General features: G+C 40.3%; 3 protein-coding genes across 4 annotated transcripts in view; 1 reads left to right on the top strand and 2 right to left on the bottom strand.

The window, feature by feature from the left end:
* Positions 1-1,610: 1,610 nt before the first annotated feature.
* rnf181 (ring finger protein 181) lies at positions 1,611-4,601 on the top strand. Its single transcript, XM_034872464.1, has 6 exons — positions 1,611-1,708; positions 2,306-2,433; positions 2,525-2,661; positions 2,823-2,938; positions 3,042-3,116; positions 3,202-4,601. The coding sequence occupies exons 2-6, from the start codon at positions 2,348-2,350 to the stop codon at positions 3,259-3,261; spliced, it is 474 nt and encodes a 157-aa protein (XP_034728355.1). The 5' UTR covers positions 1,611-1,708; positions 2,306-2,347; the 3' UTR covers positions 3,262-4,601.
* A 1,273-nt stretch (positions 4,602-5,874) lies between these two features.
* Positions 5,875-20,363, bottom strand: LOC117945162 (transmembrane protein 150A-like). Of its 2 annotated transcripts, none has more exons than XM_034872460.1 (8): positions 20,293-20,363; positions 13,846-14,114; positions 13,406-13,453; positions 13,182-13,268; positions 12,565-12,632; positions 10,287-10,414; positions 10,010-10,187; positions 5,875-7,331 (listed from the first exon to the last, which is right to left on the bottom strand). In XM_034872460.1, exons 2-8 carry the CDS (start codon positions 13,908-13,910, stop codon positions 7,030-7,032), a joined length of 876 nt encoding a protein of 291 aa, XP_034728351.1. In that variant the 5' UTR covers positions 13,911-14,114; positions 20,293-20,363; the 3' UTR covers positions 5,875-7,029. The 2 variants fall into 2 exon arrangements, with proteins under 2 accessions (XP_034728351.1, XP_034728352.1); XM_034872461.1 differs by lacking the exon at positions 20,293-20,363 and adding an exon at positions 14,454-14,555.
* Positions 17,336-20,986, bottom strand: part of idua (alpha-L-iduronidase) — a 30,504-nt gene continuing 26,853 nt past the window's right edge. The window contains exon 16 of the transcript XR_004656747.1: positions 17,336-17,348. The gene's annotated coding sequence lies outside the window, so the exon portion shown is untranslated. The remainder of the gene's footprint in view (positions 17,349-20,986) is intronic.

The raw sequence follows: 20,986 nt of genomic DNA on the forward strand, positions 1-20,986 counted from the left end.
CTTTTACAGGCGCAAGGAAAGACCCACATATAAAGATTTTATGTGTCAGTTTGAACTCAGTGAATCAATTGTACAGTTTCCAAAATCCGAACCTATGCATAGATGAATATTTTCAGTGCAGCTGTAGTGTAATCTCTCTGTTACATATGTTTGAACAACCCTCTGCCAAATCATTCCTTGTGATTTCACAGAAGAAAAGAGAAACCAATCTAAACCGATTCTTGCAGTTGCCTCTTACGGTGAATTGGAATCACGCAAAGATATTGGGAGCATATTGTTCACTACCATTACTGTTTCTAGGTACATGCTGAGAAGTTTTTCTGTAAATATCCAATGCAGCTTCATTGTAAGCAAAGTGCTGGCATGCTTAGCATGTACATGTGTTTAATGACCACTCATTCAAAGAAGGAGAGGGCGGCTGGGAAGGCATGGCAAAGATACCTTGGTGTCATTACTGTATTGAGAAGCTGATGAATGTTCACTATTTTGAGAAGAGAAGTACATAATGCAAGAAAATGTGCCTGTGATATTGCAATGACGCTATGCAACTGTGGATTAACAACTTTGTATTTCAGCATCAGCTTGTCTTTCTGAAGTAACAGGCTGTCTGTGCCATGGTATCAGTACCATGTCTAATAACACTGGCAAATTCAGCTAAATACTGATAATAGATCATTAGTTCACAGTTATGTTTTCATGTTATTAGTCTGTGAGTCCACTGAAAAAAAGAGAGCCTGGTGGTCTGTTGATGACTCATTTCCCTCAGCATCTGAGTAGCATCTACTGTATGACCACCAGGTCGGGTCTGTACATGGAATCATGACGGCACATATATCGGGCCTTTTGTCTTGTTCAGGGAATTCTAGAGCCTTACATTTTTTCTCACTCTATTTAAGATATCATGTAACCGTTGTCTTTTGGAATCAATTTAGCAGTGTTATTTAACCAAAGCCATACCTTCTTCAAATTGTTTTTGTCTGTTCACTTTTTTTCTTTTTCCTCTGAATGTCAGTAGTTAACAGTGAGATTCCTCACTTCTAGTCTGATTACGCAAATAAATTCTGTTTTGCTATTAAAATGTAATACAAGTGCTTCATTTGTGATATGCTTTCACCTCGGAACAAAAACATTAGTCCTACACTTATTTTTATAATCTATGGTCCAACTGTAGGCTACATTACCTCCTTCCAGATTTGTCGGTGTTTGGATTTGGACTTGACTCGGCCATAGGACTCGCCTCTAATATTCGAGTTTGTCTCGACCGAGTCCAGTTCTACATGATTTTGTTCTAAAGTAACTTCCCCATTCAAAACAAAACCATTGATGAAGCGCGCTCGGTCAGAAAACAGGTATTAGTTAAATTCAAAATCTATCTAAAACACGCATCGAGATATTACAAATAAAGCTAAATGATCGTCTTAAAATAGAAAAAAAAAAGAATCCTTTTCAAGACCACTTTGTTCTGTTTCAGTATTGACGGCCTCACTTGGACTGGCAAAACAGGCCGTGTGTACGTTTACCAGCAGTACACACCCCGTACCAGGAGGCGGCGGTATTGAAACGTTATCGTTTGTCAAACGCCACAAAACTTAAAAAAGAAGAAAGAGGAGCGCGATGCCCTACTATGATTGGACATGTGAAGTCTTACGTGGGTGAATCGTCATACCCGGAAGAATGACAACTGTTATCGGTGTTGCTGACATTTCTGGTAAGTCGAGCAAATTTGTCCAAGTCTGGTCAAAGAATTGGTTAATATATTCTTTTCCACAGCACGTTGGTGTTCTATTTGAACAAGTTGAAGACACTCTAAAGTGTTGCCTGCGTCAGACTTTAGCCCTAGTCGTGCTTCTGTTAAAAGAATACCAAACTCATTTAATAACCTCAACATTTAACGTTATCCCCACTAACACAGAACGTTTAGGGAACGTTAAGGAACGTTAGTTTTTGGTTCTCTAAAGGTTAGTTCGAACCAAACCAAAAACTAACGTTTAGGGAACGTCCTTTTAAGAGAATACATTTTTTTTTAAATTCTATTCGTCATTTAGCTATGCGTAAAGTAGATAAAACATCTCTCTCTCTCTCTCTAAATATATATAAAAGTCGTGTGTACTTATCAGTGTGATATAAATCTTTAATGTTATCACTGATAAAAACAGTGTGGTCCAGGAGTTACCGGTACTCTAAAGGTGATCCAATAATCACTTTAAAGTTTCTGCAAAATCCCTTCACTGTCATTTTAAATATCAGCCGTGGGTGTTATGTTTTTGAAAAATTGGGGAACCTTAAGCATCGATATGTCTGCCAGGTATCTTACTGCAAAGAGGACACGAGCGTTGGCGGGACCACAATGGCATCCTACTTTGATGAGCACAACTGTGAGCCCACCAACCCCGAGGAACAGTATCGTCAGAATGCACTGCTGGAGTTGGCCAGGTGAGGCTCAACACACTTCTGACACACTGTGATGCTTCACATTGATTAGTAGTGTACAGTGTCGTGAGTGGCTGTTGGTCTTTGTGGATAGGTCTTTAATGCAAGGCTTGGACTTATTTGACTCTGGGGCGTTTGACCTGTCCGACTGGGACCACCGTCTTCCTCCTCCAGCTGCCAAAACGTCTGTTCAGACCCTCACCGTGGTCATCATTTCTCCAGAGCAAGCAGGTGACAGACATTTTGCTCCAGTACATTTAGATTTACGATCAGCCATTTGTTCCTGACGTTCAACAAAGGTGCAGAAAGAATTTGGATGAGGGAAGCATTATGCTTACAGACTGGCTCAGCGGAAGTAGGGAAGGATTTCACCAAAATGTTTGTTCTCACAGACAAAGGTCTCAAGTGTCCCGTGTGTTTGCTGGAGTTCGAGGAACAAGAGACTGTTCGAGAAATGCCTTGCAAACACCTTTTCCACTCAGGATGTATACTGCCCTGGTTGGGCAAGGTAAAGTTTGGCAAATTTGTAATTCAAAATTTCATTCTAAATTGGACATGTAATGGAAAAGTTTGAGTTCCTTTTTGAATCTTTTGCATGTTTGCAATCACAGACCAACTCATGTCCGCTTTGCCGACTTGAATTACCAACTGACAATCCAGAGTATGAGGAGTTTAAAAAAGACAAGGTGAGTGTGTCAATATGCTCGGGATGGTACAAATGATCCTCATCTTGGCACTCTTCCTTGGCTGAATGGGTTTTCTGTTCTGCAGGAGAGAAGAAAACAGAGGGAGCACAGGCTGGAAGACCTACATGGAGCCATGTACACATGACATGACGGTGCAAGTTTTTGGAACAATGACATTTTACAGAAAAAAGCTTCAGGACAGCATAATGATGCAGCCATACCATTTTGTAAAGAATGCAATTTCAAGCACTTTTTTTTTTTTTTTTTTACAAGAAATTGTTGGCAAAATGGCTTTGTAGACATTTTAAATGTTGCCATCCATCACTGGCAGCTCCATTTAAATAAAATCCAATATTACAAATATGTAACAAGAACAAAAAATTACAGGAATCTGGTGTGATCACAAAGCTAGCATTTGTGGTCGCCATTTTTGGAATAGTGAGTGACCGCTACTGTTAAGAGTAACAGGGTTTTCCCGGTTCTTTCCGTTCATTTGGCATGGCATGAATGCAACAGAAGCAACGGGATCATTAAAAAGTTAATGTTGGATAATGGCTCCTTTCTCACTAGTGGGGATGAATATTTAAAGAAATTATGCCGTTTACAGCAGCCCTAAAACATTTAAGTCCATTTATTCCTTTTTAAATATAAATCTGAGTTTTAACACATCTTTTCAGCTTTATTTGTCTTATTAGCATGAATAATTCATAGATGTGAATATTTAAGTGACTTGTTTTTCTAGAAAAATGTTTAAATCTGGGAAGAAAGTCCGCAGTATAAATAAATTCTAAGTACTAGTTAAAAAGAAATCAAAAACCCAAAGTTAAATGTTGATGTTAGACCGTCTGTCTGGTAAACACCCACATCTTTCGAACGCCATGCCCCGGTGTTACAGGCTTTCTATACGTTTGAAGTCTCTAAGCAGAGGGACAAACAACACTAACCAGCAGTTTGTTTGTAAGCAAGTTAGCCATTCTTTGTCATCTGCTCTGCCAAACATTTCTATTTGAGAGCTATCAACAAGACTTAACCATAGTTTAGTATGGTATTTATATTATTCCACACTGTAACAAATGTATGCGTTTTTAACAAGAATGTACTTACAATTATGTTGTGTATAAGTTCACAAAAGGCACTTATGTTTCAAAAACCAGCCCATGCAAAATAATAATTTATCATTTTTATTTCATATTTGAATATAAATCTCTGTCAAATGAAAATACCTAAATGATAGACAAATCATACATATTTACAGAATTTATAAAAGGAAACGATAATCTGTGTTGACTTGTTTTCTGGGATTTCTCAGACTCCATTAGCATTCTTTTACATATTTTTTTTCTAATTTAGGAAACATGACATACATTTTTATAGACAGTTGCTGTTGCATGAGTTCAAGACATGTACAGGTCAGGCAGCCTTTTGTAATATAGGATTCTCCCACCAAAGTGTGTACATTTGGCCAAAAAAACAAAAAAAGAAGAAGTTGTAAATCCACCTTTAAAATGTTGGCCTGTGGAAGATGGTATTATGGAATAGATGCGGATACAGAATAAATCCAACCCTGATGAGGGTTCATACAAGCTGCCATTTGTAGTCACAGTGTGACTTAGTTACAGTTTGGTGAAATAGGCTACAGCTGAACGCAAGTTTAAAAAGAAAAGATCTGAACATTCCCCTGGCACAGCACGAGGGATAAGGCTAGAACAGTGCACTCATACCAATTCATACACCTACTGCTGAAACACAGAAAACCAATCAAAACTCCAGTGGGTTCCAGTCCTTTTTGGCAAGATTTGCAGAACAAGACAGGATTGCTGCAGTCCCATAAAAGATTTGGAAGTTAAATAATTAGCACAAAAAGTAAAGAAAACTGACCTGACATGATTATGCAGCTCTTAACAGCAGATCCACCGTCCTGCCACATGCTGGGACTATGTGGCGTGAGCTATGGATTGCTGAGCTGCCATTACATGAATTACTTTCCTCGACCTCAAACCGTTGTGAGATGGAAAACATGTAGGAACTCTAGCTTTTGCTTCAGAACATCAAACCCACACAAGATAAGAGGTAGGTGATGTGACCTTTTTAATAACGTATTGCTGGCATCCAGTTAAAAAATGTATCAACACTAAGCGGAGGGCAGAATACTGTGTTATGAAACATCCTTTTCCAATGGCTCACTCACGTCGACAAAAACTTACTTTGAGTGTAACCTAAATTGTGTGGCATTAGTCAGCTTTAGTTTGAGCATTGGTAGTTTGTGGCAGTCTGGTGTGAAGCTAATTCACATCGGTAAATACAAAGAGAGATTGGCAACAGGGAATCATACACAACCTTAATATATGCCATTCAGTCCCTTCAGTCTACAGCCTGTATGGTATTGTCTGTAACACTATTGACACCATTAGTTGTTTTGTTTTTTTGCATACGGTCTACAAACATTCACCTCTCAAAAACGACACCTAACAATACTGAGAAGGCTTGACATAGCTTCGTATTTAACAGAAAAGACGTTTGCAAAACAAAGAAAGGCTTCCAAGGGTCCAGCCTGGAATCATCAGTGTGTGGGTAGTCTGGCTACACTGATGTGCATTGCTTGGATAAAGCCTGACATCCGGTGTGTCGCTCACGCACCGGATGCAGCCCTATCACAGGAGAGATCAGCGGTGTAGCCAGACCACTGTGGAGATGGGTCTGGCAATGAGAGACTAGTGTGGGGGGGGGGGGGGGGGGGGGGGGGGGGGGGGGGGGGGGGCAAGAACTACAACTACATTATTCTGGAAATATGTTAGTCAGATTATAGCTTCACCTTTACACATCCATTACTATATAAAATGTAGGTCACTTCAAATGTCTCGGTGTCACTTTGAAAGAAAAACAAAAACAAAAACGCCCTGTGTTCAACCCCAGCACACTGAAAAAGGCATCATACACTCCAGTGGAGCAGAAATTATCAGAAGATGGATGGCAATTATTGCACCGGACATGACAGTCAAGTAAAAAAAAGGTAGCATGAAATGCAAATGTTACTAAGAAATCCTCAGATCATGCAACATGTGGGGCAATAACGGAATGACATCAGGGGAGACGACTTCAGAGATTCTCAGATAAAAGTGATTACAACAGAGCAGAGCTGTTTTACGTAGACATTCTGCTCTTGCACGTCAGTGACATATGATATATTATAGGATCTTAAGAATGATAGTGGCTCAAGATACAGTTTGTAAAGTAATCAAATTTGCATTCAAAAATCATCTGTGCAACCAAATTAAATTCGAGTAAAATGATTTTTTGCCGATCATTTGACAGATCATTTATGCTTGATTGACTTAAAAAGGCTATATACTTACAGCCAGTAAAAAAACAGACATACCTTAACTATTCACTTCTCAAACATTCAATAGGTTTCTACTTACTACACAAATACTCAAACAAATTGTTATTCTCTCATTCAAAATGTGTAGCCGTGCAGAGATAAGCAAAAGGCCAAAAGAGGTGGGCCGCTCAAAGCATTGGGTAGTTCATGAAGGAGTGTCGGTGCAGGGGGGGAAATCTTATGGGCATACCAGTGATGCACAGTTGTAAAAAGTAAAAAAAAAAAAAAAAAAAAAAAAAAGTGTAGTTCAGGAAACAGACTCCTGTGAAGAATTTCCCAAATCAACAGCCATCTTGGAAAACATTCATGGTTCCGGTACTCAGACAGGCTTCACACATTCAGCCTTCTCTCAACATTGCTACAGCACAGTTTACTGTAGTAGCTTGCACCAACATTGGGGGGGGAAATAAAGAAATAGATATTGTAGTTGGTTAAAGATATCCGAACATCGTCTCTTCCTCCTCATGCTGCCACTGTCATCTTGCCTACCTGTGGGAGCCCATGAAGCACCTCTGCAATGGGCACGCTGCAGAGCTACAACATGGCTATGCTCTCTGGGGTACAGTTGAGATGTGTGGATGTGCTGCTCCCCCCAGGGGACTTGAGGCCCTTAGTTGTCCCACCTAGTATTGAGCCCCGGGCCCTGGCTCCCATGATAACCCCCGAGCCGTGGTGGTGACACTGCTGCAGGCCCGTCATCATTGTCTCGCTGGTGACGGTGCCAAACTCGTAGGTGAAGGTGCCGTAGAAAACCAGGATGTCCACTGTGAAGACCCACTCGCAGATGGCTGCAGCGTGCTGCAGGATGAAGCTCTCGTGAATGAAGAAGATGCCACCTGGGAGGGGGACAAGTTAAGGAGGACAAACATCTCTGGTACATGCATGAGCAAAACAAGTTCCTTTTCCACAGAAGCTACAGTGGCCCGAGCCAAATTATGATATAATGGATGAGATACACAGTGGGGAGAACAAGTATTTGATACACTGCTAATTTTGCAGGTTTTGCTGCTTACAAACCATGTAGAGGTCTGTAATGTTTAATCAACTATGAGGCTGAATCTAAAACAAAAATCCAGAAAATCACATTGACCAGAGAGCTGTGTAAGGACATCAGGGATACAACTAAGACCTGCACAAGCCTGGGATGGGCTACAGGCCAATAGGCAAGCAGCTTGGTAAGAAGGCAACAACTGTTGGCGCAAGTATTAGAAAATGGAAGAAGTTCAAGATGACGGTCAATCTCCCTCGGTCTGGGGCTCCATGCAATGTGGACCAATGAGACAAAAATAGAGCTTTTAGGTCTAAACTCCACTTGCCGTGTTTGGAGGAAGAAGGATGAGTACAACCCTAAGAACACCATTCTAACCGTGACGCATGGAGGTGGAAACATCATTCTTTTGGGATGCTTTTCTGCAAAGGGGACAGGACTACACCACCATATTGAGGGGAGGATGGATGGGTCCATGTATCACAAGATCTTGGCCAACAACCTCCTTCCCTCAGTAGGAGCATTGAAGATGGGTCATGGCTGGGTCTTCCAGCATGACAACGACCAACAACACACAGCCAGGGCAACTAAGGAGTGGCCTAGCCAGTCTCCAGACCTGAACCCAATATTAAATCTTTGGAGAGAGCTGAAAGTCCGTATTGCCTAGCGACAGCCCTGAAACCTGAAGGATCTGGAGAAGGTCTGTATGGAGGAGTGGGCCATAATCTCTGCTGCAGTGTGTGCAAACCTGGTCAAGAACTACAGGAAATGTATGATGTCTGTATATGCAAAAAAATATTTTAAAACAAACAAATATTAAGTTCTGCTTTCTGCTGTATCAAATACTTATATCATGCCATAAAATGCAAATCATTTAAATAACACAATGTGATTTTCTGGATTTTTGTTTTTTTCATCTCTCACAGTTGAAGTGTACCTATGATAAAACAAATTACAGACCTCTACATGCTTTGTAAAAGTAGGAAATCCTGCAAAATCGGCAGTGTATCAAATCTTTGTTCTGCCCAATGTTTAACAGGTTAAAGGTCCTTTGACATGGTGCTTTTACACAGACCTTAGTGGTACCCTAATACTGTATCAGAAGTCTCTCTCCCAAAATTCAGCCATGGGGCAGAATTACAGCCACTAGAGCCAGTCCCACAATGAGCTTTCCTTAGCATTTGCAAGGTGGAGGCTGGGTTGTGGCCTTGAACAACTGCCACTTTGCTTGTTTGAAAACCATGATGTCTCTTTCTCATGGGTGGGCTAAATTTTCTGGGCGGGCAAAGCAGAGAAATGGGAGGTAACCTTGCTCCTTATGACCTCATAAGGAGCAAGATTCCAGATCAGCCCATCTAAGCTTTAATTTTCTGGGCGGGCAAAGCAGAGAAATGGGAGGTAACCTTGCTCCTTATGACCTCATAAGGAGCAAGATTCCAGATCAGCCCATCTAAGCTTTAATTTTCTCAAAGGCAGAGCAAGATACCCAGGGCTCGGTTCGTACCCATCCCCATTTCTATCCACTGGGGGACCATAGGCAGGCGGGGAGAACTAATTTAAAAGTTGAAAAAAAAAAAAAAAAACTGTCATTTTCTGACCTTTATTAACCTCATGGGGAATAGGGTTAAAATTAAATTAAATATGGAGCTCCAATTAAAAGCTTGGTTTAAAAATAGGATATCAGTCATTGAAAGCAGTATATTTACCCCGTCAAACAGAAGAGGAGAAGGTAGAAAGGCATAAATTGTGAGTAGTGGAGGAAAAACAGTCACCCCGGAAGCCACCGAGAGGCAGGCAGAGAAGAGAGGCCACCAGAGAAAGTAAAACCATCAACATGACCGTTGTTAAACAAGAGGGCGGAAGGGGAGATTAAAGTAAGCCAAGACAGATGTTATCGTGGCCTGGCTTTCCTGTCTCAAAAGTAGAAGGACAAGCATCTTAAGCTGCGCAGTAGTCCGTTTCAACGTTAGTTGAGTGAAAAGGGGAAGAAAACAAGAGGTATCTCCAATGTTCTAACAGCATACCAGCATCTGACTGGACTGTGAGTGCACTGGTCTCAGGAGGACGACAAGGTGGAGCCATGACGGGGCTAACTAAAAAGGCCTGTAACAGGATGGAGCTATACAAACAAGCAAGCACTTACATATCAAACATCGAAAAACACATTCCTTCATTTTTGAACTGCACTACATAATGTTTAATATAAAAAAACATCCGTTTCATAAGGTTGTAACCAATATTGTAAACAATTGCTCAGGCCAATTAGTCATTCCAGTGTGCAAGGACCAACAATAAAAGTCCCTCAAACTGGGTATACTCATGTTGTTATTACTGTTATTAGTTACACCTGTGCTTTTCTTGATATGATGCGTTGGAGTAGAGTGATCAAAAGTTCTATGGAGGTACTAAAAGAAGTCAAAATACACATACAAAACCATGTTTATCAAACGTGTTTAGATAAAAGAAAGTGGATAACTACTGTATCTGTATAACAAAGGGGATGTCACACTAGTAAGTAAAGGATACTGAGGACGAGGGAGACCATGGCTCCCAGGGCCAGAGCCACTCTAAAATGGGCCATCCAGTAGTCAAGGGCAGTCACGGCCACCCGGTAGGTGAGCACACACTGCAGGCACACAAACAGCAGCCCTGCTGGAAATGCCACTCCGGCACCCACGTAGTGTAGAGATTTGGCATGATCAACCTGACAAACGGAGCAATACAGTCAGAAGGGTTGTTTTCACTCGTCCCAGGTCCAACAAAAGAAGTAATTTTTTTTTTTTAAATTTTCATTCACATTTACCTGGAAGTTGCCCACCATGACCAGGCCCAAAGCATTGGTGCAGCCGGACACCAGAGCGCTGGTGTTGACCCAACATCGGTGGCTGTGTTCGATCACCTGGGCGTAGCGCAGAAGGCACACCATCACCACTGCAGGACACAGACGAACACATACATTTACACTGCATCTATCACAGACAAGAGAATTACGGCACAATACAACTGTAAAAGCCGTTGGAGATGAAACTGTGGGTAGTGGAAAATTAAAACACCATGGTTTAGTCAATTCTTCTTTCATACCAAATGGAGAAATCACAAATTTGAAGGTATCATACACACCTTTTTAGGATTACGAAATGCTTTAAAACAGGATGATTTTGCTTATTTATTGTTTGACCTATAGCCTAAGCTGGTGGACTGTCATTTCACTGCACCCGTTCTGCTGATCTTAGACTGATCTGATTTGCTTTTACGGTTGTCTTAGAGAGGATGTGTTGTGTAAGCATCTCTGGTTGCATGAAGGCGATACTTTTCTTCAAAGGCTGAGCATACAGACACTATTTAAAAAAAAACTATAATCTCGCAGGTTGCTGTCTGTCACTGTAAAACAGTAAAACACAGCTTAACTACAGCAAGGAAGTCAAAGATCAAAACTAGAGCAGCAGAGCTGAGTGGTGACAACACAAGACAGGGGGAGGAGCAAAGGAGGAAGGTCATGGAGGTTACATGTAGGGGAGAGGGTGGAAGTGGAAGGAAAGCTGCATACATTATTGATTAGAGAGCACAGGCTATTTCAAGCGGCTGTGTATTTCTTGAAGGCTTGTGGCTGAGGTCTGTGGGCACCACGGAGGACTCACAACACACTCATAATGGACAGCGGAGACGGACATCAAACACCTTTTACCTCAGCTATATCCATTCATTGCATTTGTGTTAAAGAGCAGGAGGAAGCAGTCCTATTTACTTTACTAAGTGAAAATAGCAGATTGCCAATTTTACATTGCATATTGAAGAAAAAAAATATTTGAACAAATATTTACAGTATAACACTCCATATTTGTGGATGTACTATATTATAGTACACAAATGAATAATTGTTTAAACTACACTTCATCTTTTTTAATGGTTTGCTTTTTAATACCGCCTTGTACATTATATTAGTTTGTTTTTTTTTGGTCAAGGGATAACACACAAAAGAAAAACAGAAAACAGAAATTAAGAAAGAATTCCATATTTTGGGAAAAAATGCTTATTCTCTTTCTTGCTGAGTTAGATGAGAAGATTGATACCACTGTCATGTCTGTACACTACTAAATACAAAGTTACAACCAGGAGACAATATGCCTACCTTGGCACAGAGACTGTAGACAGCGAGCCTGGTGTTCTATTGAAGTCCATAAATCTGCACTTCCAAAACCCACTAAAATAACATTTTATACATTATATCTGCTTGTTTAATCTGTACAAAAACAGGCAAGTTCTGGTTTTATGGGGAGTTATGTGTTGAAACCATTTCTCTCCCCAGACACTGACTTCCTGGAGTCTCCACTGGTTGCCTAGCAACCACAAAGTGAGGTCAAGTCTCTGGGATGACACAGCCCTAGCAAAGAAATAGTCCAACACATTAAACTACATCTTTATTTATAAGTACCAGTAGGACTAACAGAGCCAGTTGTCCAGTGTTGGAGATATCGGTTGTAGAAGCGTCGGCCTTTTCTCCAATACATAAGTGAACTAGACGGCATTTTTGCTTGTGGTGCTCAAAGCGCCAGTGGGTTTGTTTTTTTCTCTTTAAACTCAAAAGCAATTTCTCTTTCCAAAAGTCAAGACCCAGTTACTCAATATACCATGACAGACATCTCTACAGCCAATATTTCCAACACTGGGTAACTCGAACCAAAACAATCTAGACCGATCAATAGAACTACAGGTAAGAGAAAAACAAAAAACAAAGAAAAAAAAAAAACTGTATTTTTGATTTTGGTGTGAACTTTCCCTTTAAAACTATGCTAAAGTAACCATATTCTGACAGTAGCTTCATATTTACTGTACAGACATGACAGTGAAGGAAATCTTCTCATCTAAGTCTTGGCAATGTAGTTTTTGTGAGGAAAAAGTAAACATTTGGCAAAAAAGCTAATTGGCATGTTAACAAAAATGTCATACATTTCTTTAAAGCAATTACTCTTGCAGACACAATGTCTTTTAATGGTGTGACCGTGACAGTGTGTGTGTGTGTGTGTGTGTGTGTGTGTGTGTGTGTGTGTGTGGTTTAAAAATCAGTTAGAACGAGGGCTTACCCATGAAGGCTCCAACGTTGCCAATCAAGCTGAACAGGCAGCTTTCAGGAGGGAAGGAGCCACATTTACTGTAGCACATGAAAACAAAACAGCTCTCAGTATTAAAAGGTAGGAGAATAACCTATAACCATATATGTCACTTTGTGCAAGGCCACAGTCCCTTAGCCATCTGTCCAAATTTCTACCAGGACACATTTCCATTTGCAATCAAAATGTATAGGAACAAATAAAAGGGATTATGATTACACACAAGTGAATTTAGCTTCCCAATTCCGTATAGTAAAAGAATGTAAAATCAGTTTGAGTAGTCGTTAAGACTTGAAAAGCTCTATATAAATACAGCACATTTACATCAGTTTGCTCTAATATATCTAGATGTATAGCTTGAAGGGCTTTCTTCTACATACGCTGAAAAAAAGCCTGCCAGTCTCATGATACCTATTTGCAAGAGTGCCTTTGCACAAGCATGTGGTTAGAGGCTTATTTGCAGATTAAACTAATGCAGTTTATGCAAAGCGTGGGTTAATGACACACAACCACAACATAACAAGGGGCTAATTCATGCCCCAGGGCATTTGCTGACAACATTACTTTTGTTTTCTGCAGAAACAACAGACCTGATCAGGGGGATGTCCTGGATGGTGCAGCACGTCTTGGGAAAGCCTGGTCGCGGTAGCTCCTCTGTGCATGTTACATTGTAAGACCTGGAGCAAGGACACAATGGGTTCAGTTCATTCTCTACTGGCAGCTGTGCAATCGGACCACATGTCCAGATAAAAATTAAAATTAAAAAAAGGCCTTGTGCCCATTTTCTCGAATCAAAAGAAGAAAAATCACTCACCAGTTCTCCACAGGACAAACATGGTGATTCATCACAGCCATGGCATACCTGTGGAGCAAAAACACACCATAATAAAACGCAAGAAGTGGCAAATGTCAAACCCAGTGCTCTAATCTCTGATGATAGAAGGTAAACTGTTATCCAGAAAGAAGATTATACTGGACTTCAGGAAAAAAGGGTCATTCAACATAAAAAGGATACAAACTGGAGCATGTGAAGATACTCAAATATTAACTGACAGTAGGAATATCTCAGTAGAATATTTTAGTATCCCTGTTTGCAATTTCCATCTTAAATTACTTATGTAAATAGCTTGTGAAACCGGTAATACAAGCCAACCCAATAATAGTTGTTGCCCCATCTGTACAACTGGTATTGTGAACACATTATGTTTCACTGTAAGAGCCTTTGTGACAGGGTGAAGTGTTGCTGTAACTCACACTATCCATATTCCTGTGATGGAGAAGGCAGACAGGCTGACAGGCAGGACGATCCAGGCAGTCATTGGGCTGGCAGTGAGCTGGCTTTGTCCCAAGCATGGGGTGAGAGGGGGGCTTCAGGGTGGAGTGGCGACACAACAGGAGGGATCAGGTGGGGGGGTGGGTGGGGGTGCGTGGTCACTAACACACAGGGAAACACACAGGGAGGGACATGAGGAAAAAAGGGGGAATGCTCTTCTGCTCCACAGGGACCTGCAGCCAGCAGCAACCTGAAAGTAGAGATGATTGTTTTCTTAAATATATGAAAATACACATACAGTCAAATGGACTGCAATTATATAGAGCTTTTACGCTCATAGGATCCAAATCCACACTGAACAAAATCAATAATCCCCCTCAACGGCACCATTGTGTCCCCATCCCCTCAGGCCCCCAACCTTGGGGTGATCTTTGATTCTATCCTCTCCCTTGAGCCCACATCCGTCATGTCATTAAAACCTCCTTTCAACTCCGCAACATTGCCAAAATTGGCCCCTCTGTCACACCCCCTGCTGCTAAACAACTCATTCATGCCTTCATCTCGTCCTGACTGGACTACTGCAACTCACTTCTCCTTGGCATCAGCTCTACCAACATCATTCAACTTCGACTGGTCCAGAACGCAGCCACTCAACCCATCCCCTGCTCCAAATCCTGGCACCACATCACTCCTTTATAAAAAAAAAATAAAAATAAAAAAAAACTCCACTGGCTCCCATCTGATCACTTGCAAAATCCTGGTCCTCACCTACAAAGCCTCCACCATCTGGCACCTCACTGAACCTCCTCTCCCCTACCAAACCTCAGTCCCTCAGATCCACTTCAGCCGGTCTCCTCTGCACCAAGAAGTCCAACCGCCGCAGTTTTGGGGACAGAGACTTCTCCATGGCAGCTCCCAGGGTCTGGAACTCCCCCCCTATTGCATTGCAGTGCGCCTCCGAGTCCCTCACAATCTTCCAGTCCCACACGCACGCCAGGTGTCAAACCACCGACCTTCTGATTGGTGGACGACCACTCTACCAAAGCCACTGCCCCCAAACTATGGTAATCAAAACCTCTGTAATGTCAATTATACTGCAGGAGTTACTTTGTACATAAGACTAAGTAATTTACTAATTTGTGAGTTTCCACTTTCTTTTGGTGTGTCTAATTGTCTATTTCAGTAAGTAATTGCCTACATTGCACTTATTGCCAGTTGCAGGTCACTCAAAATGAATCATTGCAACTGTGTTGTATTTAGGCCTTTGACATACAACGCTAACTTCAAAGAAAGAGAAGACTCCAGTCTTCTTCACTGACACAGCAAAACTACAGTTGATCTGGTGACGTGCCGATATGCACGTACTTTGTGCCTGTAGAACAGGAAATAACTTAAGTGGTCTGTATGTTGTCCTACTCAGAAGATTCAATTGCAGACACATTTAAAACTGTGAATCGTTGGATCTTTTCTCAAAGGCCTGTAATACAATATTAAAAAAGGAGCTAATAAAAGAATGCAAATTGTTGAACCGGTGCAGAGTACACTTCATGCCTATTATTAGACAAAGTACAATCTCAGCCTCTTCTTGGATAAGTTTTCCCCCTGTCCTTGTTAACATACGTGGAAAATTGTGTTTACGATGAGAGCCTCTTGCACTTTGACGCTTCACTCTAATGGCCAAGGTTAGCTGACCCGTGTCAAACCCTTCAGTTGTCAGTTCAAACCAAGCCAGTCAACACAGGTTGATTCCCGGTCATGTCCATTCAGAGACAACTTAGGTTATAATCCAGGAGCAATGCATAACATTTACCTCCCGTGTCGGAAATGGGTGGGGCTGTTTGCGTAGTGAATGTTGTTGCATATGTATATGTCAGCTGTACACCACCAGAAATAGTGTTTTGTGAGAAATAAGGAAAGGTATTTGATTGTTTCGTATCGTGACATTGTAAAGCACAAATAAGTGCCAGACTGTCTTAGTTTAATTCTCCTCTGCATTTCATTAATTGCCAGTGCAGCAGTAAACAAGAGATTAGGCTACTCTAGTATAGATTTAGAACCACTTAAGGACAAGGGGAGAACATTTCACTTTGTTTGTAAAATCAAAAGTAAGATCTTTGCTGGCGGCTTTCCGACTCATTAAAAAAAAACAAAAAAAAAAAAACAAAAAAAAAACACCACCATCAACTGCCGACTGTACTGTTGGGGCGAACTGTACCCTGGTAAAAATGGGGACTCAGCCAAAGTCAGCTCTGTGATGGAGGGAAGTGCAGGACAACACATATCATTTTACACATTGGACAGTCACAAGTGTGTCCTTTGCTCAGAGAGAATGTCCGTTGAACAAACTCTGTTCAAAATAATCCAAATGAAAAGGTCAAACCTAGACCAATTATTAATGGTAATCAATGACTTACTAGCTCTTATGATGTCATGAACTTCCTATGTTACCCTATAACACTATTTCTATTTTTTTGGTATGCAGACACAAGAAAACCTTTTGAAATTAAATCGAAAAAAAAAAGTATAGAAATTGTCCATTTTATTTCCATTGTAGTTTCAAAACTCTAGTCACTGGATATATAGATGGGCTTTAAATGGAAGGATTTGGCCTGGTTGAATATCAGAATAAGCATTCCGACTGAATGCCTGTTGATACACCGCCCCAATGACTTCCCCCCCTAAAACTATAAAAGTGTCACTGTGAACACAAGGTATTCATGGTAACGGTGTTGGAAGTCATTGGGCCTGAGTATAGGTCTGATATGTAAATATAGTGAGGAGAGAGAGAGAAAAATAAAAAAAATAAAAGTCTTTTTGTGGAGGAGGGGAACTGAAGCTTGAGAGTGTGACATAAAGGCTTCTCCTTCTGCATGGACATTATTTAACAAACAGGCAGTGGCTGCAGTTGAAAAGTCCCAAAAATGATTTCCTGAGTCTTTTGCTAAACCCTTTTCCTTAACCCTGATGGCAAACGTCATGAGGTCAAGGAAAGATGTAAAAGGAGAATTCAAAAAGGAATTAAGAAAAGACAACCCAAGTGCAAGGAAAATCCAACTTCCCTTACACTCAGCTGGGTAATCATGCGACAGCAGAGGTTATTGATGTGGAACTACACTGTTCCGAAGGTGGACAACAGAAAGCTGAACACTTCGCCGCATGCGTTTTCACCGTGTTTCATTCAGGCTCTATACACGTTGACAACTTGGTGAAAAATATTGCTTTATCAGCATTTCATCTCCCTTCTTATTCTGCAATAACTAATGTCTGTTCATGTGAAGCACTCACGGCATGTATTTCGTTATTATAAAAGTACTGAGCTGTAGGCTGTTATTGCAAATAAAGTGTATTTCATAATATTATCGGTAGCTTACGCTCATTTTCCTGCCCACTCATAATTATCCACATGAATCCCAAATATTGTATGAAAATAATTGGCATTCAAATAGGCAGAACATGTTAGGCCTAAAAATCTACTGTACATATACTGTACGTTATAAGGGTTAGATGTAGAGGGTGGGTGAAAGAAATACACCATTAATGAGAACAATGCTTTAAATATTTCCCCTACTGCTCTGTGCATTTACACACAAGGCCAGCAGTCAGCAGCGGTACTGATTATTTCAATAACCTAATGTTGAGTTATTTTATCTCTTCAAGTTTATAACTACAGCTTTTAGTTTTGCTGTTTAAATGTCCTATGATATCAGCTGCTGTGACGTTACCGCATGCTTGGAAACAATTACAAAAAAGGAGCCATCACTCAAGTAAATCTTTAAAAGTGCTCATATGTTTTTTGGCCTTTTCCTTACATATTTTGTTTTGTGCGTTATAGGTTTACAAAGTGAAAAAGCCCAATGTACGCCCCAAAGGGACTGACGATCTTTCAGAAAAAAAAAAACACTGCTCACAGACAGCTCTATCGTAGCCCAGCCTTTACTTCCTTGACGAACATGCGTCACTTTAGAAACACATAATGCTCGCCTTGCTGCTAGCATGGCATGCTCTCATTCTCTGCAAGTGCCAAGTTAGCAGGACTTACGGCACATATGTGACTCCCAACAAAATGGTACAGAAGTGAGATGCCTCACTCTGTGGCTAAAAGAGGAGCTGCAGCAATTTGCAGTACAACAAATGTATGGTGTTTTCTGACAATTAGACCACATAAACCTATTGTGGTACAACCTCTAAATATAATTATCTACTTGAAAATGAGCACTTTAATAAAAATAAAATCTAAAAATCAATACCTCATTTAAAAAGCAATAGCCTACAGGGACTGAACAGGGTCGTGAAAATAACTTATTTGGGTGGATGATTTAAGTTAATGATTTGGATGCCGTCAGAGCTGATCAGCGCATTCTCACATAATATTCATAATTTCACACATGGTCCAAATAATGTAGTCATATCTGTAGTGACTTTTATCAAAACACTGAAAAGCCCCTGAAAGGAAAACTTATTTTGGACGCTGCTCTGGGCTTAAAAATAAACACGTTCAGTGTACTGTGTAACTTAGATTCAGCACAGTTCTGTGTGCATGCTAACTGTTTTGTTTGCATCGGTTTTATCTAAAAATATACATTTCTTGGGTTTTTAATATCACTTCAATTTAATTGCTGCAAAACAAGACTGTCAAGCAGACAAACTGACCAACACATAGTTAATAAAAGATTGATACTTGGCACCTGCATATCGATACTGTATTGGTCATGGACATTCACCCATTTAAATATACTTTTAACTGTGTCTTTGCATGTTGCTCGGGTAACCATGATTTTCTTTCTAAAATAAAACTTTCAACCAAAATAGAATATCCTCTGACTTTTACATTAATTAAAAGTTACTGGGTATTATTTACTTTTGTTGATTTTGGTTCTCCATTGAGGTAAGAGTGAGAAAAGAAATGTATTTAATATATGCCTTTCTACAATTTGTCCAGTAAAAATAAAGCTCCCCAACATCATCTGCAACTCAAGTCCAGAATGTTACATTACATTTTCATTATTAGTACAAGTTGTCCCGTCAGCTGTGTTTCCAGTTTATTTCCTTTGTTTACATTGAGTTTTTTCTCAGGTCATATAGCACACTTGTTTGATACACCCATGCTGCTCTCCTGAACACAAAGTTCAAGTATAGCCATTTCCTAATATGGCTTGGAGTACATAATGGATGTTCACTCTTCTGAGTGTGTACCGTCAACAACTGAGTGCTTTCAAAAGCTTTTGAAGTATCCCTAATGTCAAATATGGTGCTCTGAGCAAAGGCCAAATACTCACTGCCAGTCAAGGTTGTTTTATAGTTTTCACACCAGATGTTAAAGTTTTGCAAATCACAGCCAGGGAGAAATGAAGGTAACTATAATCATAAGAAGCATTGTGGTGTTCCCGGTGTGATGAATGTAAACTACACTATTTACATACAGTATAGGCCACGTTATATGTCCAGGGATGTGAAAGTAATTGAGAAGGTTACGAAACCAATGAAAGCTATAATAATAATAAAAACTTAGGCCTACATATTAAGGAGAAACAAACTATCCTATATTAGAAAAGTACAAGCAACAATACAATGAAATCATGAATGTCTGCCATTAATATCATCTGGGAACATAGCTGGATTGTCCCACTTTACCTCCGGAGCGCGTCCTGTATAAACCTGAAGCTGCAAAGAATAAATAATGGTTACTTGGCTGGGTTTAATTCAACCTGGTTGCGTACAATCAAGTTAAAGCTAAATTCATCCAGGATAACTTGAATCTCCCAGCTCAATTCCTTATCCTGGTTTCGTGCAACAGGCCCCCGGTATGACAAAGTTAGCTGACTGACTGGAAGTGCTGTGATAAAGAAAATGTACTTCTGGCCATGCCTCTTGATGAAACCATCTGACAGATATTATTATTATTATAATAAACAAATATACATATTTTATGATGTAAGTTTCTTTAAATACTCATAAGTAGCTTCTCTGGAGCAGCTAAAACGCAGGATACGAAGTTACACGTAGGCAAAGCTGTCTGTGTGTTTGTATATGTAACATTACGGGGGGGCCATAACACCCCCAACCCCCGCAGCCATACAGAGGAAATATTCGCCACTGTACTTCTAAGATTCGATAAAACGGTGACAATGTACTTAAACACCGAATTAAATGTATCCACTTGTCCACAGTCGACAACCAAACAAATGGAGGAACATTACTGTGTTCGGCACCTTACTCTCGTGAACCGGGTAACGTTAACGGCGGTACCGTTAGCCTTGTTAGCATCTACCAAGCTAGCCAACTAGCTTGCACTTTACCAGTAGTCTCGAGTTGCCCGCATCTTGATTTCCGCTACCCTATGCGATAAGCTGCTGAACAAAAGAATTTTAGAGGCTGGAACACTGACTTAAATGTGGCAACCCATGCCTAAAAACAGAATCTACACCTACCTTCAACCTGCTATGCCCAACACAGACCTCAACAACCTTGGTTTCCCTATGAAAACAGACGCGTCTAGTCGTATAAATACCCTCCGGTTGCGCTTTTCAAAATAAGACTGCAATAGTTATAGCCAACTGTAAAAATGGCTGTTATGGGAATGATACAAAACAACATTTTTTTTTAAAATGAATATTACGCTTCTATTTCTCAAAATCTCTGGTCTTGGTGTAACTCTTTTCGCAGCTCTGTGTTTGCAGACCCAACTGCGGTGAAAATGTCCACTGAAAAGTTTAATTTGAGTCTGTTAGAAAGTATTGAACCTCCTGAAATCATATATCAGGGAGGTGACACGTTAGTCACCTTGTTAGGCATATCTATAATAAACAAAAAAGACAAATCTGGAATAGGATTTACAATTGATGTCATATTGCAGCCTAACTACTTATAAAACATGCACCTTTTTATAATTACAGGCCTACAGAACTTATGAAGGCATCAATATTTACACCTGTGCTTTTGACCTGTCAAAATCTCTCCTTCCTATGGTAATGTAATTTTATGTTCACATGGAAATACATAAAAAAAATTGTTCAAAACACACAATTGAATGTTGTAGTCAATAATACAATTTGGTTTCTTCACAAATCTTAAACTACAGAGTTAAAGAGACCCATCTGATGATGTAACCAACATTGTTTTTAA

This window comes from Etheostoma cragini, chromosome 5 (genome assembly GCF_013103735.1).
Source record: "Etheostoma cragini isolate CJK2018 chromosome 5, CSU_Ecrag_1.0, whole genome shotgun sequence".
NCBI classification, from domain to species: domain Eukaryota; kingdom Metazoa; phylum Chordata; class Actinopteri; order Perciformes; family Percidae; genus Etheostoma; species Etheostoma cragini.

Bases quoted from the DNA above. Each gene is read 5' to 3' on its own strand.
- LOC117945162 (XM_034872460.1), bottom strand. From the start codon at position 13,910: ATGACTGCCTGGATCGTCCTGCCTGTCAGCCTGTCTGCCTTCTCCATC. The intron at 13,454-13,845 runs GTGAGTTACAGC...TTTGCTCCACAG, and splicing joins ATCACAGGAATATGGATAGT to GTATGCCATGGCTGTGATGA. The intron at 12,633-13,181 runs GTCTGTTGTTTC...CATGTGCTACAG, and splicing joins CAGGACATCCCCCTGATCAG to TAAATGTGGCTCCTTCCCTC.
- rnf181 (XM_034872464.1), top strand. From the start codon at position 2,348: ATGGCATCCTACTTTGATGAGCACAACTGTGAGCCCACCAACCCCGAG. The intron at 2,434-2,524 runs GTGAGGCTCAAC...CTTTGTGGATAG, and splicing joins GCACTGCTGGAGTTGGCCAG to GTCTTTAATGCAAGGCTTGG. The intron at 3,117-3,201 runs GTGAGTGTGTCA...TCTGTTCTGCAG, and splicing joins AGGAGTTTAAAAAAGACAAG to GAGAGAAGAAAACAGAGGGA.